Source organism: Salvelinus fontinalis, chromosome 1 (assembly GCF_029448725.1).
Source record: "Salvelinus fontinalis isolate EN_2023a chromosome 1, ASM2944872v1, whole genome shotgun sequence".
NCBI lineage: Eukaryota > Metazoa > Chordata > Actinopteri > Salmoniformes > Salmonidae > Salvelinus > Salvelinus fontinalis.
The window spans coordinates 75,850,043-75,869,470 of record NC_074665.1 but is presented as its reverse complement, the minus strand read 5'-3'; the positions used below and the strand labels follow the sequence as shown (position 1 = coordinate 75,869,470).

Genomic DNA, 19,428 nt, shown 5'->3' with positions numbered 1-19,428 from the left:
CATGAGATTGACCTTCCGTGTTTGACAGACGGCAGAATTCCCAGATACATGGGAAACGTAGTTCCATAGTGGTTATAAAATCAACCAGAATGGAACAGTACCAGAGAGGAAAAAACGACATCCTCACACTTCCCAGAGAGCATTGCGCTAAATAAGCCAGTCAGGAGCGAGGTTTTAGATCACTGAAATTCCTCAGCTAATGAGAGAGGAGGATGCTGCTGCCTTACGGCACCTGCGTCAAAATCCGCTTACTTTACTCGAGACTGGTGGTGACTGAAGTGCTTACAGATTTGGAGGTATAGATTTGGAGGTATTTGGATGTAGGTGAGCCGCCTCATTCGTGCTCTCCGTGCCCCCTTCCCACGTCTATCGCCCGGACGGACACTGACAGCGGTCGGTGTCCTCCCCGCGGTACCCGAATCATGCCTGTCCCCGCTGGATACCTCCGTAACACCCCCATGGCCTTCACATCCTCGGCCTTGCTTATCCCGGCTCCCCCGATCAACACCCACCAGCCCGGGGTTGTCGCCTCACTTCTGTACAGCGGCTCCAAGTTCCGAGGACACCAGAAGAGCAAAGGCAACTCCTACGATGTCGAGGTTGTTTTGCAGGCAAGTTCGATTTATGAAACTTTAATTTGCCAGTCAGCTGACGAGTTATTTTGCTGACATGTCATAACACGTAATGATTGACAGCTTCCAGAAATTACCTGAGGAACCCTCAACTCGGTTCTCTTATATCGAGGCGGAGTTGAGTTTTGATGACTGGTCGCGGGATTTACTAGCAACAGCATTGAGACGCCATCCATCCATTATTGTAAAAATGTTAATTCTGAAAACGCTTACCTGTACCTATGTTTGTCAATTGTTCCAGTAGTAAGCTACACCACTTTAGGGCAAAAAAGTAATTAACTACTGAAAACACTACATATATTTGAATTTAGTTAAACTACCACCAAGCTAATGCAAAATGTAGTTAAATTTAACGTTACTAGTTGAACTACATGTCGTTCACTAACGTTACTCCCCAACACTGGTTATGCTCGGCGGTATTCCGTATTTTACTATATGCCGGTAATGATGCACGGACGGGTTTGGGTTTTTACTTTACCTGGTATAATGCTATTTGAATGTTTGATTTGTTAAATGTGATAAGTATTGTAACGTCCATTTTATTTATATATATATATATATATATATATATATATATATATATATATATATATATATATATATATATATATATATATATTAGTTTACTCCGCTACTTGAGTCATCTCTTCTCTCTCGCTCTCTCTATGCTGCTTTCCACACAGACCTAGTCCCGCCCCCTGTCACTCAAGCATTTGTTGCTTGACCACGAGACTTGTTTGGTCTGCATGGTCAATGCAACAATGTTGTTGACAACGATGTTGTTGCCACTTTCCTTCGTGCGTGTTATAATTACACTATTCGTTTTGTATTTTCTTAGCAAGTTTTAGCTAGACACTCTAATGTAGGTGTCCTATTGCTCAGTTGTGCACTGGGGCCTCCCACTCTTTCTATTCTGGTTAGAGCCAGTTTAAGCTGTTCTGTGAAGGTAGTAGTACACAGCGTTGTACGAGATCTTCAGTCTCTTGGCAATTTCTAGCATGGAATAGCCATCATTTCTTAGAACAAGAATAAACTGACGGGTTTCAGAAGAAAGTGTTTAGTTTCTGGACATTTTGAGCGGGTAATCGAACCCACAAATGCTGATGCTCCAGATACTCAACTAGTCTAAAGAAGGCCAGCTGTATTGCTTCTTTATTCAGGACAACCGTTTTCAGCTGTGCTAACATAATTGCAAAAGGGTTTTCTAATGATCAATTCGCCTTTTAAAATTGGATTAGCTAACACAACGTGCCATTGGAACACAGGAGTGATGGTTGCTGATAATGGGCCTCTGTACCCCTATGTAGATATTCCATAAAAAATCATCTGTTTCCAGCTACAATTGTCATTTACAACTTTAATGTCTACACTGTATTTCTGATCAATTTGATGTTATTTTAATGTGCAAAAAATGTGCATTTCTTTCAAAAACAAGGACATGTCTAAGTGACCCCAAACTTTTGAACAGTAGTGTAATTATAATAATCGTTCTATTTCCATGATTCCAACAGTTCACCCAAGTGTTTTCATCTAAGTCGGCAGTCAAATCGCAATTGCAACATTTGGTTATAGATGAGGTCTAGTTTTTTTGCCCATATCATGCAGCCCTATGTGACAGTGTGGAAATTGTCTCAAATGAGTGCAGGGAATGCAGAAATTTATGGAAATTATTTCTGGTTGAATTGAACAGTATAAAACAATCAGAATGAAGAAAGGCCCATTGAATGTGTTGCCACCGTAGGGTCACGCACAACTCAAAGTAAAACTTTTTTCAAAAACGTTAAATACCGTCATACCATCAAATTTGGAAAATACTTTGATATGATATTTTGGCCATATTGCCCAGCCCTACTGCCAGTGTCATCTTACATTTTGTCAGGGATGCTCTAACAGCCATTATAAACTTTATGGTTCAAGCCCTAAATGCTGATTGGCTGACAGCTGTTGTATATCAGACCATCTACCACAACAATTTATATTTTTACTGTTTTAATTACATTGGTAACCAGTTTATAATAGCAATAAGGCAGCTCAGGGGTTTGTGATATGGCTAATATACCATGGCCAAGGGCTGTGTCCAGGCACGCCACGTTGTCGTGCTTAAGAACAGCCCTTAGCCGTGGCATATTGGCCATATACCACACCCCCCCAGGCCTTACTGCTTAATTAAACCTAGCTTTAGGATGACCTTATCATTAATTGAAGTGACATGTGATAGGGTTACATTTTCATTACCAGCTCTCCTATCAGTCCTAAGATTCCAGCAGAAATCAGCTTTTCATTGATCTTACTTTCTGTATGTCCAGCCTTTATATTCACAATGAAGTTTTGTTTCTTTCAGCATGTGACCAGGGAAGCCTCATACTTGTGTGGGTACTTGAAGATCAAAGGGTTGACAGAGGTGAGAATGAATTACGTGATACTGAAGAGGTTAAATAGAGGTTGAATCTCAAGCTTTTATTTTCATCATGTTTCTGATTGCTGTTCATTGACTACAGCTCAGAATTCAACACCGTAGTGCCTGCAAAGCTCATCACTAAGCTAAGGACCCTGGGACTAAACACCTCCCTCTGCAACTAGATCCTGGACTTCCTGATGGGCCACTCCCAGGTGGTAAGGGTAGGCAACAACACATCTGCCATGCTGATCCTCAACACTGGGGCCCCTCAGGGATGCGTGCTTAGTACCCTCCTGTACTCCCGACTCCAACACCATTAAGTTTGCTGACGACACAACAATGGTAGGCCTGATCACCGACAATGATGAGACAGCCTATAGGGAGGGGGTCAGAGACCTGGCAGGGTGGTGCCAGGACAACAACCTCTCCCTCAATGTGGGCAAGACAAAGGAGCTGATCGTGGACTACAGGAAAAGGAGGGCTGAACATGCCCCCTTTCACTTCGAGTTTCAAGTTCCTTGGTGTCCACATCACCTACAAACGATTCATGGTCCAAACACACCAAGCCAGTCGTGAAAAGGACATGACAAAACCTATTCCCCCCTCAGGAGATTGAAAATATTTGGCATGGGTCCCCAGATCCTCAAAGTTCTACAGCTGCACCATTGAGAGCATCCTGAACAGTTGCATCACCGCCTGGTATGGCAACTGCTCGGCATCCGACCTTAAGGCACTGCAGAGGGTAGTGCGTACTGCCCAGTACATCGCCGGGGCCAAGCTTCCTGGCATCCAGGACCTATATACTAGGAAGGCCCAAAAAATTGGCAAAGACTCCAGTCACCCAAGTCATAGACTGTTCTCTCTTTGTTTTTACACTGCTGCTACTCGCTGTTTATTATCTATGCATAGTCACTACCCCTACCTACAGTTGAAGTCGGAAGTTTTTGTTTTTACACTGCTGCTACTCGCTGTTTATTATCTATGCATAGTCACTACCCCTACCTACAGTTGAAGTCGGAAGTTTAGATGCACTTAGGTTGGAGTCATTAAAAATCGTTATTCAACCACTCCACACATTTCTTGTTAACAAACTATAGTTTTTGGCAAGTTGGTTAGGACATCTACTTTGTGCAAGACACAAGTCATTTTTTTTCAACAATTGTTTACAGACAAATTATTTCACTTATAATTCACTGTATCACAATTCCAGTGGGTCAGAAGTTTACATACACTAAGTTGACTGTGCCTTTAAATAGCTTGGAAAATTCCAGAAAATGATGTCATGGCTTTAGAAGCTTCTGATAGGCTAATTGACATAATTTGAGTCAATTGGAGGTGTACCTGTGGATGTATTTCAAGGCCTACCTTCAAATGCAGTGCCTCTTTGCTTGACATCATGAGAAAATATAAAGAAATCAGCCAAGACCTCAGAAAACAAATTGTAGGCCTCCACAAGTTTGATTCATCCTTGGGAGACATTTCCAAATGCCTGAAGGTACCATGTTCATCGCACCAAAGTACATTAATCTCTAGGAGACAGAACGCGTCTCCTTCCTGAGTGGTATGACGGCTACGTGGTCCCATAGTGTTTATACTTGCGTACTATTGTTTGACGCGTTCTGTCTCCTAGAGATGGATGTACTTTGGTGCGAAAAGTGCAAATCAATCCCAGAACAACAGCAAAGGACCTTGTGAAGATGCTGGAGGAAACGGGTACAAAAGTATCTATATCCATAGTAAAACGAGTCCTATATTGACATAACCTGAAAGGCTGCCCAGCAAGGAAGAAGCCACTGCCCCAAAACTGCCATAAAAAAAGCCAGACTAGGGTTTGCAACTGCACATGGGGACAAATATTGTACTTTTTGGAGAAATGTCCTCTGGTCTGATGAAACAAAAATACAACTGTTTGGCCATAATGACCATCGTTATGTTTGGAGGAAAAAGGGGGATGCTTGCAAGCCGAAGAACACCATCCCAACCGTGAAGAATGTGGGTGGCAGCATCATGTTGTGGGGGTGCTTTGCTGCAGGAGGTACTAGTGCACTTCACAAAATAGATGACATCATGAGTCTGGAAAATTATGTGGATATATTGAAGCAACATCAAGACATCAGTCAGGAAGTTAAAGCTTGGTCGCAAATGGGTCTTCCAAATAGACAATGAGCATACTTCCAACGTTGTGGCAAAATGGCTTAAGGACAACAAAGACAAACCTGACTCGGTTACACCAGCTCTGCCAGGACAAATGGGCCAAAATCCACCGAACTTATTGTGGGAACCTTGTGGAAGGCTACCCGACACGTTTGACCCACGTTAAACAATTTAAAGGCAATGCTACCAAATACTAATTGAGTGTATGTAAACTTCTGACCCACTGGGAATGTGGTGAAAGAAATAAAAGGTGAAATAAATCAGTCTCTCTACTATTATTCTGACATTTCACATTCTTAAAATACAGTGGTGATCCTAACTGACCTAAGACAGGGAATTTTTACTCGGATTTAATGTCAGGAATTGTGAGAAACTGAGTTTAAAGGTATTTGGCTAAGGTGTATAATCTTCCCACTTCAACTGTAAATGTAAAAATTACCTCAACTAACCTGTACCTCCACACATTGACTAGGTACCGGTACACCCTGTTTAAAGCCTCGTTATTGTTTATTTTACTGTAGTTTATTTAGTTAATATTTTCCCAACACTATTTCTTGAACTGCATTATTGGTTAATGGCTTGTAAGTAAGCATTTCACTTATGACAAATAACATTTGGTTTGATTTGATTCCCAGCCTATAACTTGTTTCTCTTTCTCTGTTGTGATTTTCTTCCATAGGAGTACCCCACTCTGACTACGTTCTTTGCTGGGGAGATCATCAGCAGGAAGCGTCCATTTCTAACCAGGAAGTGGGATGCAGATGAGGATGTGGATCGCAAGCACTGGGTAAATCAAAGAATTGATCTTTAATTTAGCCTTTAAAAAAAAAAAAAAGCGATTCCACCAACATTGCTCTGCTTTAGGCCTCAGATCCAAATGAAGTAGGCTAATCTTGTCTGGTGAGAATGTGGGGGCATCACCCCTGCCCCCCACCCCCCCCATGAATGATGTTGGGTTGCAGTCACTGCTTATTTGGTCATATCAGGATAGAGTGAAGGTTGTGCTGAAAGTGGGGGCGGAGATTTCAATTAATGAGAGGATTCAATTAAGCTGGCCCGGGTTAAGAGTTTCTGTTTATGGGGATGGAGACTTCACTAGTCTGGTTAATATCTTCTCTCATGCATCTCCCCTTATCCAGCATATGACGCAGTTACACACAGTTCTAGTTCTGTGTTTCTGAGATCAGGTTGCTACAGAACAGTGGTTTGGCTTTTACTGTCTGATATCAGTAGATTTGTCAAGCAACAACAATAGTTCTGATTGTTAACAGATTGTACTCATCCAGCAAAAGGACTCCTTGTGGTGTGTTTTAACAATTTTCTATTTGGGCTCCAGGGCAAATTCCAAGCCTTCTACCAGTATGCAAAAACGTTTAACTCGGATGAGTTTGACTATGATGAGCTGAAGAACTCTGACTACATTTTCATGAGGTGGAAGGTAAGCTTAAACCTGACCGCATGTCACCGTTTCCTCCCCGACCAAGGAAAACCTGAAACATGCATATGAAGTTTGGAAACATTTCCCCTGTATAATGTTGTTATAAGGATGTACTAACTGTTGTTTTCCTCCTCCACAGGAACAGTTCCTGGTCCCTGATCACACAATTAAAGACATCAGTGGTGCTTCCTTTGCTGGTTTCTACTATATCTGCTTCCAGAAGTCCACAGCCACCATTGAGGGGTACTACTACCACAGGAGCTCAGAATGGTAACGGGACACTAAATACCAACGGGTTAATTCATGAACATTTTATGACTAATAACTTAGAACATATTCCTGTGCATCACCAGTTCTGATGATTTATTTTCTCTAAATTAATATTTTTTTTATTTAGACTGGTTTTGCAAATATTTGATGTCCTCAGGTTATCAAGGTCAGAATGGTGTTCATGCCCTGTTTCTGTGGGGCATGAAGTTATGTGATTTTTACTTCAGTCAAGTTAAACAGAATGCACTGTTCTCTGTAAGATATGAGTCAAGGACTAGAGGTTGATTTGGGACAGGCCAATGCATCTCTCCTCTCTTGACTTTCCACACTAACTAGCACTGTCTGACTCTGTCTCCTTCACAGGTACCAGTCTCTGAACCTCACCCATGTTCCAGAACACAGTGCAGCCATCTATGAGTTCCGGTGACCCAGGAATTGTGGCTCTGTTGGCTCAGAAGGACTGTAAGGCCTGCAGAAGCTGCTGGGGAAGGACTGGGGAGAAAGGAACATAAACTGTTGTTACGATTACCAAGAGGACATCTGAGGATGAAGTAAAGGAAATTATGGATTTATTGATGGACAGATGGAAGGAGGTCTTTTAGGCTGGAGCTTTCACAGATGAAGGGATGGAAAGATGGATGCAAAAGACTGAGGGAAAGGACTGCTCTACCCCAGGGCAGGCAGGAACTTCAGTCGTAAGATTGGGCCAGACAGCTGCAGCAGTGTGACGCTTTATAATTTCTTAATTTGTTTTAATGTCTGGTTTAAAATATCTTGTTTTCTTTCACTCTGCTGCTTTGAGGTCGAGTCCTGGACTCCATTACTACAGCACTTATCTTTGGACACAATAAATACAGCTGAAGATTCCCACTTATGGACTTGTCTGCTGTTATCCAATCACAGCTGAGCTGAACAGATATTGGACAAGGATTCTTCTAGAAGTTTACTCTATCAAATGCTGGGTCAATTTTGAAGCTGAATGTTAGCGTTTGGAATAAAGTTTACTGATCTTTGAACTACAGGTCAGGCATCTTTTGGATTGGAGCTTTATAGACTTTATAGCTCATTGAATGACAGTGTTATTGTTTTATTGGAAAGCTCAGCTAACTTCTCTGATTGCCTGCAAAGAGATTTTGCAAGTTACATCTTCAGCTACCCATTCTAAAGCTTCAGAAGACAGAGTAATGAGTGTCTGGAGGTCTCTGACTAACGAGGTGACATTCATGATTGCTTCTGTTGCTGGGTTTATTTGCCACACATTGTTGTGTTTAACTCCGGTGCAACACTGCTAACCCAGTGTACATGCATAATGTAATGCCACACGTTGATCCTGGTTGGATTTGACATGGAATCATGTTATTAGCCCCATGCAGTCTGCAGCATTTTACTTTTCACTTACAAAAAAATCAATGCCACCTCATCGTTAACTATGCAACATTATTTAACAGTACAACTGTGACTTCAACCATACAACTCATTTTCAGAAACCAGATTTATTCTATAATGATAGTATTAAACGTGTCTTTCTCATTAAAGGAAATATTGTGTCTAATTGCCTTTTAAAGCAGTCCCTTGCCATGGAATGGTGCCATCTTTTTAATGCTTATCAAAATGTGTGTGTGTGTGTGTGTGTGGAGTGAAAGTAGATTGGTGTGACCTGACTGGTTGTGGCTATGGGGAATGGAGTAAATCATATCAAAACGCCTTGTCTTTTTCTTGAAAAATAAATGACTGTTGTATTAACTGTACTGCAATGACATACTAGCAATGGGTCCTGCTCTTTATATTTCTCATATAAACACCTACAATGAGCTAAATAAATATTCCATCTGGTTGTATTTTCTGAGCCACAGAAGGTCAAGAATGCACAGCGGAAAAAATGTGTGCATTTTTTGGGTACCTGTTCCTACCTACAAACCACTGCCCTCTAGTGGTCATACCTATCTGATACACAATGTTTTGTCAATAGTTTACAAGTATTCTGGGTCATAACGAAAAAAAGGATTCCTTAACACAGGACGCTTCGACTGGTGACGCCTGGAAAATAAAGAAAAACTAAGCTCTGTTTCTGCATCGATCTGACATACAACAGGCTTACATTTCGGCGTAATCGCCTTAATTAAATCCTTGGCGGTCAGTGAAAGTAACCAATTACTTTATTTTTATGTTTTCATAAACAACACAAAAACAAAACGCCCACTACACAAATCATTCTCTGAGACGGTCAACATACGATTTCCAAATTCTGTCAAATGTGTCTGGTTTATGTTCGACTTTATGTTATATAGAATCTAATGGGGTGTAGCTTGGTAGTTCAGTCCTCCAGTTTAAGGGTGAATATGAGGCGTACCAATTCAATCAATCAATTTTATTTTATATAGCCCTTCGTACATCAGATAATATCTCGAAGTGCTGTACAGAAACCCAGCCTAAAACCCCAAACAGCTAGAATGCAGGTGTAGAAGCACGGTGGCTAGGAAAAACTCCCTAGAAAGGCCAAAACCTAGGAAGAAACCTAGAGAGGAACCAGGCTATGAGGGGTGGCCAGTCCTCTTCTGGCTGTGCCGGGTGGAGATTATAACAGAACTATGCCAAGATGTTCAAAAATGTTCATAAGTGACAAGCATGGTCAAATAATAATCATGAATAATTTTCAGTTGGCTTTTCATAGCTGATCATTAAGAGTTGAAAAACAACAGGTCTGGGACAGGTGGCGGTTCCATAACCGCAGGCAGAACAGCTGAAACTGGAATAGCAGCAAGGCCAGGCGGACTGGGGACAGCAAGGAGTCACCACGGGCGGCAGTCCCGACGCATGGTCCTAGGGCCCAGGTCCTCGAGAGAAAGAAAGAGAGAAGGAGAAAATTAGAGAGAGCCAAGATTTTCAAAATGTTCATAAATGACAAGCATGGTCAAATAATAATCAGGAATAAATCTCAGTTGGCTTTTCATAGCCGATCATTAAGAGTTGAAAACAGCAGGTCTGGGACAGGTAGGGGTTCCATAACCGCAGGCAGAAGAGTTGAAACTGGAATAGCAGCAAGGCCAGGCGGACTGGGGGCAGCAAGGAGTCACCACGGCCGGTAGTCCCGACGTATGGTCCTAGGGCTCAGGTCCTCCGAGAGAAAGAGAGAAGGAGAAAATTAGAGAGAGCCAAGATTTTCAAAATGTTCATAAATGACAAGCATGGTCAAATAATAATCAGGAATCAATCTCAGTTGGCTTTTCATAGCCGATCATTAAGAGTTGAAAACAGCAGGTCTGGGACAGGTAGGGGTTTCGTAACCGCAGGCAGAAACAGTTGAAACTGGAATAGCAGCAAGGCCGGGCGGACTGGGGACAGCAAGGTGTCAGCATGCCCGGTAGTCCTGACGTATGGTCCTAGGGCTCAGGTTCTCAGAGAGAAAGAGAGAACGAGAGAATTAGAGAGAGCATACTTAAATTCACACAGGACACTGGATAAGACAGGAGAAGTACTCCAGGTATAACCAACTGACCCTAGCCCCCCGACACATAAACTACTGCAGCATAAATACTGGAGGCTGAGACAGGAGCGGTCAGGAGACACTGTGGCCCCATCCGAAGAAACCCCCGGACAGGGCCAAACAGGAAGGATATAACCCCACCCACTCTGCCAAAGCACAGCCCCCACACCACTAGAGGGATATCCTCAACCACCAACTTACAATCCTGAGACAAGGCCGAGTATAGCCCACAAAGGTCTCCACCACAGCACAACCAAGGGGGGGGCGCCAACCCAATTGACCGCTATTCATTTGTCCGTAGCAATTAGACCTGGATTGCAAAACTTTCTCTGATATTGATCACCAATATTTACATTTCCCAACAGACAATCTTGGAGATGGGTGGATATAAAATTCCTATAAACAAAAAAATGATAGCACATACATTATCCCAAAATAGTGTTCAGAGGATGCTGGTGGGAGAAGCTATAGGAGGACAAGCTCATTGTAATGGCTGGAATTAATATATGGAACTGTATTGAACACAGCAAACACATGGCAACTTTTTGCATCTCCAACAGCGATGTGACATTTCTGGGTGCATTACATTCATTCTGGCAGGAATGTGGTAAATCCTATGAATGATCTTAAATTGCTGTAGTTTCTGTCCCATGTTGTAGGAGCAGGTATGAGCATTTTCACATATCTGTGACCAATAGTTCTCCATTTCTTCCTTTAGATCAGGTAGAGTTTCAATCAACCCTTGATATAACTTGGCAATCAACGTCTTTGGCGTAGAAGCTTCTTTCGTTATGTTTTCTATGCTAGATGCCTTTAGGTTCATCCAGATTTGTTGAAGCGAATTGTATAAGATTTCTGAGTTGTAAGAATATAAAGAAATCTGCTTTGGATAATCCAAATCTTTCTTGTAACTGATTGAATGACAGCAGAGATCCATCATAGTACACATGCTCAAAATGTATGATGCTGCTTGGGAACCAGCATTTAAAGGTGGTATCATTAAACGCTGGAGGTACAGTGGGGTAATTCCAAATACGGGTGCCTGGCGATATTGTTTCTTTCCACCTCCTGAATTTATGTTCCTTTTCCCAAATACGAATGGAATGGAGAATCATTAGATGCTAAATTTGACCCGTGATGAGCTTCGAACTCGCATATGCTAGACGTTTGCGTTAATTATGTTTGCCTCAAGTAACCATCTGTCCAACATATCATACTACACTGAACAAAAATCTAAACGCAACATCTAAAGTGTTGGTCCCATGTTTCATGAGCTGAAATAAAAGATCCCAGAAATGTTTCATACACACAAAAAGCTTATTTCTAAAACAATGTGTGCACAAATTAAGTTACATCCCTGTTAGTGAGCATTTCTCCTTTGACAACATAATCCGCCCACCTGACAGGTGTGGCATATCAAGAAGCTGATTAAACAGCATAATCATTACACAGGTGCACCTTGTGCTGGGGAAAACAAAAGGCCACTCTAAAATGTGCAATTTTGTCACACAACTCAATGCCACAGATGTCTCAAGTTTGGAGGGAGCGTGCAATTGGCATGCTGACGGCAGGAATGTCCACCAGAGCTGTTTTAAAAAATATATATATATTTCACCTTTATTTAAACTAGCGTAGGCTAGTTGAGAACAAGTTCTCATTTACAACTGCGACCTGGCCAAGATAAAGCAAAGCAGTGCGACAAAAACAACACAGAGTTACACATAAACAAACGTACAGTCAATAACACAATATAAAAATCTATGTACAGTGTGTGCAAATGTAGAAAATTAGGGAGGTAAGGCCATAGAGGCAAAATACACTGCTCAAAAAATAAAGGGAACACTTAAACAACACAATGTAACTCCAAGTCAATCACACTTCTGTGAAATCAAACTGTCCACTTAGGAAGCAACACTGATTGACAATAAATTTCACATGCTGTTGTGCAAATGGAATAGACAAAAGGTGGAAATTATAGGCAATTAGCAAGACACCCCCCAAAACAGGAGTGATTCTGCAGGTGGTGACCACAGACCACTTCTCAGTTCCTATGCTTCCTGGCTGATGTTTTGGTCACTTTTGAATGCTGGCGGTGCTCTCACTCTAGTGGTAGCATGAGACGGAGTCTACAACCCACACAAGTGGCTCAGGTAGTGCAGTTCATACAGGATGGCACATCAATGCGAACTGTGGCAAAAAGGTTTGCTGTGTCTGTCAGCGTAGTGTCCAGAGCATGGAGGCCCTACCAGGAGACAGGCCAGTACATCAGGAGACGTGGAGGAGGCCGTAGGAGGGCAACAACCCAGCAGCAGGACCGCTACCTCCGCCTTTGTGCAAGGAGGTGCACTGCCAGCGCCCTGCAAAATGACCTCCAGCAGGCCACAAATGTGCATGTGTCTGCTCAAACGGTCAGAAACAGACTCCATGAGGGTGGTATGAAGGCCCGACGTCCACAGTTGGGGGTTGTGCTTACAGCCCAACACCGTGCAGGACGTTTGGCATTTGCCAGAGAACACCAAGATTGGCAAATTCGCCACTGGCGCCCTGTGCTCTTCACAGATGAAAGCAGGTTCACACTGAGCACATGAGCACATGTGACAGACGTGACAGAGTCTGGAGACGCCGTGGAGAACGTTCTGCTGCCTGCAACATCCTCCAGCATGACCGGTTTGGCGATGGGTCAGTCATGGTGTGGGGTGGCATTTCTTTGTGGGGCCGCACAGCCCTCTATGTGCTCGCAAGAGGTAGCCTGACTGCCATTAGATACCGAGATGAGATCCTCAGACCCCTTGTGAGACCATATGCTGACACATGCACATTTGTGGCCTGCTGGAGGTCATTTTGCAGGGCGCTGGCAGTGCACCTCCTTGCACAAAGGCGGAGGTAGCGGTCCTGCTGCTGGGTTGTTGCCCTCCTACGGCCTCCTCCACGTCTCCTGATGTACTGGCCTGTCTCCTGGTAGGGCCTCCATGCTCTGGACACTACGCTGACAGACACAGCAAACCTTTTTGCCACAGTTCGCATTGATGTGCCATCCTGTATGAACTGCACTACCTGAGCCACTTGTGTGGGTTGTAGACTCCGTCTCATGCTACCACTAGAGTGAGAGCACCGCCAGCATTCAAAAGTGACCAAAACATCAGCCAGGAAGCATAGGAACTGAGAAGTGGTCTGTGGTCACCACCTGCAGAATCACTCCTGTTTTGGGGGGTGTCTTGTTAATTGCCTATAATTTCCACCTTTTGTCTATTCCATTTGCACAACAGCATGTGAATTTTATTGTCAATCAGTGTTGCTTCCTAAGTGGACAGTTTGATTTCACAGAAGTGTGATTGATTTGGAGTTACATTGTGTTATTTAAGTGTTCCCTTTATTTTTTTGAGCAGTGTAATTACAATTTAGCGTTGGAGTGATAGATGTGCAGATGATGATGTGCAAGTAGAGATACTGGGGTGCAAAAGAGCAAAAAGATAAATAACAATATGGGGATGAGGTTGTGTGCTATTTACAGATTGGTTGTGTACAGGTACTGTGATCGATCGGTAAGCTGCTCTGACAGCTGATGCTTAAGGGTAGAGAGGGAGATATAAGACTCCAGCTCCAGTGATTTTTGCAAATCTTTCCAATCATTGGCAGCAGAGAACTGGAAGGAAAGAAGGCCAAAGGAGTTGTTGGCTTTGGGGATGACCAGTGAAATATACCTGCTGGAGCGCGTGCTACAAGTGGGTGTTGCTATGGTGACCAGTGAGCTGAGATAAGGCGGCGCTTTACCTAGCAAAGACTTGTAGATGACCTGGATCCAGTGGGTTTGGCAACGAATATGTAGCGAGGGCCAGCCAACGAGAGCATACAGGTCGCAGTGGTGGGTAGAATATGGGGCTTTGGTGGCAAAACAGATGGCACTGTGATAGACTACATCCAGTTTGCTGAGTAGAGTGATGGAGGCTATTCTGTAAATGACATCGCATAAGTTAAGGATCGGTAGTATAGTCAGTTTTACGAGGGTATGTTTGGCAGCATGAGTGAAGGAGGCTTTGTTGCGAAATAGGAAGCAAATTCTAGGATTAATTTTGGATTGGAGATGTGTGAGTCTGGAAGGAGTTTATAGTCTAACCAGAATGTAGTTGTCCTGTGTGTATCAAGAATGGTCCACCACCTAAATGACATTCAACCAACTTGACACAACTGTGGAAGCATTGGAGTCAACATGGGCCAGCATCCCTGTGGAACGCTTTCAACACCTTGTAGAGTCCATGCCCCAACGAACTGAGGCTGCTCTGAGGGCAAAAGAGGGTGAAACTCAATATTAGGAAGGTTTTCAGAGTAAGTGTTGGCTGGTGCAATCAAATTTCCCCTCTGGGGGATTAATAAAGTACTATCTTATCGCTATTTCGAGGACACCTATGGGAGATCTTAAACGCCAAGCGTTTGTGGTCAGATGGGGTAACAGTGTTTCAGAGACTAACAACATGTGATTCAATTCCACTGTTTTCCCCTTCCATTTATGAGGCGAGACTCAAAAGCCATATCCTCTGTCCTCTCACAATGAATATAAAGTAGACGATATGAGCTGCCAATATAAAGTAGACCTAGAGGGTATGAGCTGCCAATATAAAGTAGACCTAGAGGGTATGAGCTGCCAATATAAAGTAGGCCTAGAGGGTATGAGCTGCCAATATAAAGTAGACCTAGAGGGTATGAGCTGCCAATATAAAGTAGGCCTAGTGGGTATAAATCAAATCAAAATTAAAGCAATTGTATTGGTCACATACCAGTTTTTAGCAGATGTTATTGCGGGTGTAGCGAAATGCTTGTGCTTCGAGCTCCGACAGTGCAGTAATATCTAACAAGTAATATCTAACAGTTTCACAACATACACCCGAAAATACACGTAAAACTAAGTAAGGAATGGATTAAGAATATATATACATATATGTCAGAGCAGCATTGGACTAAGATAAAGTGGCATAGTATAGAATACACTATATACATATGAGATGGGTGATGCAGTATTTACACACAAGTAAAGTGACTAAGATACCGTAGAATAGTATAGAGTACAGTTTACACATATGAGATGAGTAATGCAAGATACGGAGACATTATTAAAGTGGCTAGTGTTTCATTTCCTTAAAGTGGCCAGTGATTCCTAATCCATGTCTATAGGCAGCAGCCTCTGATGTGCTGGAGATGGCTGTTTAACAGTCAGTGGTGTAGTATAGAATACAATACAGTATATACATATGAAATGGGTGATGTAATATGTAAACACAAATTAAAGTGACTAAGATACTGTAGAATAGTGTGGAGTGCAGTTTATACATTCCTAATCTATGCCTATTGGCAGGCGCCTCTGATGCGCTAGTGATGGCTGTTTAGCAGTCTGATGTCCTTAAGATAGAGACTGAAAAACAGCTTCTCGGTCCCAGCTTTGGTGTACCTGTATTGACCTCGCCTTGTGTATGTGGATGTGGATGATAGTGGGTTGAACAGGCAGTGGCTCGGGTGGTTGATGTCCTTGATGATCTTTTTGGCCTTCCTATGGCATCAGGTGCTGCAGGTGTCCAGGAGGGCGGGAAGTTTTTCCCCGTGCATTGGGCAAACCACAGCACCCTCTGGAGAGCTTTGCGGTTATGGGCAGTGCAGTTGCCGTACCAGGCGGCGATGCACAATTTACCATTCATTTCAATTGGGCACAAAATAATCTGAAACACAACTAAAACAAATCGCAAATGCATCCAACAAGTTTGTAAAGTCACAAGCTTGATGTAGTCATTGCTAGGAATATGGGACCAAACAATAAACATTTTATTACTTTAATACACATATAAGTGAATTTGTCCCAATACTTTTGGTCCCATAAAATCGGGGGACTAGGTACAAAAAGTGGTGTAATTTCTAAACGGTTCCAGGATTTCTAAAAGTTTGCAGGATTGATGAATAAACTGCTTATTTGTGAAGGTAATACTAATTCATTTAATTTGTAAAGCACTTTTCTATGGAAGAGTATTAGGGCCAGGTGAAGAGAAAAAAATAATAAACGTGATGGGTGGTTGCAGTGGCGATTTTAGTATGTAAATCTACACTACACTACACTACACTACACTACACTACACAACACTACACTACACAACACAATACATTAGTTGCACTATAACAGTGACAAACGGTGCCCACAAACTGTTAGGGCCTATTTTTTTTGGGGGGGGGGGGTGGATCAGCTTAATATTGCGGAAAGAATGTTGCTTCCAATGTAATTGTCTGCATCATTTCCAATCCCCCATATTTTTTTGGTAAATATATATATCCATTCACGTATGCATACATATACACATATATACATACACATACCTACATAGACATACATACTTTTTTTAAAGAGTATACCTTTATTATTATTCCCTGCAAACCCTACCACCGATCCCCCAATTGGAGTAAACTGATAAACATTTCTGTTTTTACCTTCAATTTATACATCTTATACACATTTTACAGACACAGTCTACTTTATAATAGTTCTCTCTTGTTTGTTCTTAGTCCTTCCTCTATTTCTGTTGTCCATCCAGTTTGATTTCCACTTGTAACTGTGCTATTTCACAATAGCTCCGCACCTATACACATTTCACAGATCCCGTATGCCCTACATTGTTTATCTTGTTATTAGTCCCACCCTTCAGCTCCACTCAACCTTTCCCATCTATCTTCCAACATCATCCATTTCGGATTTTTATTTGCCATATATTTTTCAACTGTGCTGTGATGCTTCACAAAAGATTTGAATCTTCCTATTCTCATAGCTTCCACGGATTGTAAATTAAAAATAAACATTTTTGCTAAAATAATTATTATATTATTGATTGATTGACTATGGCTTTTCAAATCCCCCAGTATTGCTATCTGTAGCGTTAGTTCTACGCAAATGTTGCAATTCTTCAACCATTCCTGTTAGGGCCTACATAAAGATGTCCCAACAGCAGAGTCCCAACACCTTACCACTGCTACACCTGGCTTTCAGCGGAGCCTTGTCTGTTATCGAAACAATTCATTCAGCCTCAATTACTACCTTTAAAAAAAACATATCTGATATGGCAGACTTGCTTAATACTGACAATTGAGATGTACAAACTATGGCATAAGGGGACGACAAGCGGATAAGAGGCAATCCGTAATTTCGATTAAGACATGAGCAAGTGACTTCGGAAATAGTCACTATAACTATTTGTTTAGCACTTTTGAAAATGTACAATGACAGAATTCAGAACATGGGTCGTTTTAACAGTGAACCTGTACAAGTTACAACTGTAGGATAAATAAATGGGGCATATAAACAGACAATGAAAGCGCTTACAATATTCAACGAATACATTGCTCTAAAACAGGTTATAGGCTATTTGTGCGCTACCAAGTTAGAACAGTAGGTGAAATGAAGAGGTGAAAAAAGTAGTGATGGGCATTCCGGCCCTTTTCAGTGAGCCGGCTCGTTCGGCTCCTTTGGCTCCCAAATGGCTCTTTAAAAAAATATGTTTCATATTTTTTCAAGTCAAACAGTTTGCGATAGTTTGACTATGATTGGTGTTAAAACAATTCTAATTAAATTATTAAATGAAATCATATTTAAAAATGCATTGGTTTGCTATGAAAAAGAATGCTATTAAACATTTGCATTTAAAGTATAACTTTTTTATGTATACAAACAAAGTGCATATAAATGTAACAATTCAAGACTAATACAATCTGAACAGCATAATAATAGAATATTGCACCATATCAAAGAAAAATAATTAACAATGTGCAAAACTGCAGCATCCCACTTAAAACAAAAAGGATCTGACCTCCGTTATTGCATCTTTGTGCTGCATCCCCAGTTGCTCTCTCGTCAAACAGCATCCAAACAGCAGACGTTTGTGGCGCTACTCCTGGTGCTTCTGCTCCATCTGATCCCTCTTCTTCCTGTTGCCCTGGTGCCTGAGCCAGCTGACTGGCGGGGCTGTCCCCCCCTGCTGCTGAGGTTAATCTTTGAAGAGCCTCATCAATCGCTCTGGCATCACTGAAGGCTAACTTCTTAAACCTGGGGTCAAGTGCAGCGGTTTCTGATAGCACGTGATTATATTCCATTCTGTGGAACTTTCTGTCCATTGATGAACGTAGGGTGGCCATCAACTCTGTCACATGTCCTGTGGTTACATTTGCTTCTCTCTGGCGGCTGGCTGTGATTCGCTTTAGACCCTTACACAGGAGTATCATTTTTGAGGCTGTCACATAGCTGAAAAGACAGAACAGTAACTTATTAGTTCAGGTTTATGTTTTGTCTACTGATACTACATTCTAATCTACTGCTCATATACATATATAATACTGGGTTAAATAATGATGTAGTAATAACTGCTTACTGTACATCTCTCCACTGATCTCCACAGTGACCTGCTCAAATGGTTCCAGAACTCTGCACACTTCCTCCACCACCTCCCATTCCTCTTGGGTCAGAGCATCAACAGCTGCATTGACAATGGCCAGGGTAGAGATGATGGCATCCTTTGACTCAAGAAACCGCTTCAACGTATAACATGTTGAATTCCACCTTGTAGTGCAGTCTTGTTTAGGCCTCAGCTCAGGCATCCCCATCTGGCCTTGTGTAGTTTTTCAGCACCTACTGTGCTCCCGTGGAAGTATTCCACAGCTGCTTTCACTTTGTCCACAGTAGGCATCATCACCCTCAGAGCATCTCTTAGAATCAGGTTGATTGTGTGGGCAAGACATGGATGATGGGTCCATTTTAGTTACGTTAGCTGCATTGTCGCTAACACAACAGACCATTTTTCCATCTACTTGCCATTCTCTGGCCACTCTCAACAGTTCCTCTGCCAAGTTCTCTGAGGTGTGTCTGTTGCTGAACTCAAAGCAGTCCAGAAGACAGCTAGACATCGAAAAATCTTCAATGAAGTGACATATAATTGACATGTAAGAAGTGGTTACCCTTGATGTCCAGCAGTCAGTGGTAAGGCAAACTGCAGTAGCTTTTTGGACTCTTTCCCGCACTGAAGCCTGTGTGCTC

At 42.2% G+C, this 19,428-nt stretch overlaps 1 protein-coding gene across 1 annotated transcript; it reads left to right on the top strand.

Moving 5' to 3' along the window:
- Positions 1 to 212: 212 nt before the first annotated feature.
- LOC129862147 (glucose-induced degradation protein 4 homolog) lies at positions 213 to 8,656 on the top strand. The gene is made up of 6 exons (XM_055933530.1): positions 213 to 611; positions 2,974 to 3,033; positions 5,864 to 5,971; positions 6,521 to 6,622; positions 6,762 to 6,892; positions 7,256 to 8,656. The coding sequence occupies exons 1-6, from the start codon at positions 423 to 425 to the stop codon at positions 7,317 to 7,319; spliced, it is 654 nt and encodes a 217-aa protein (XP_055789505.1). The 5' UTR covers positions 213 to 422; the 3' UTR covers positions 7,320 to 8,656.
- Positions 8,657 to 19,428: the final 10,772 nt, after the last annotated feature.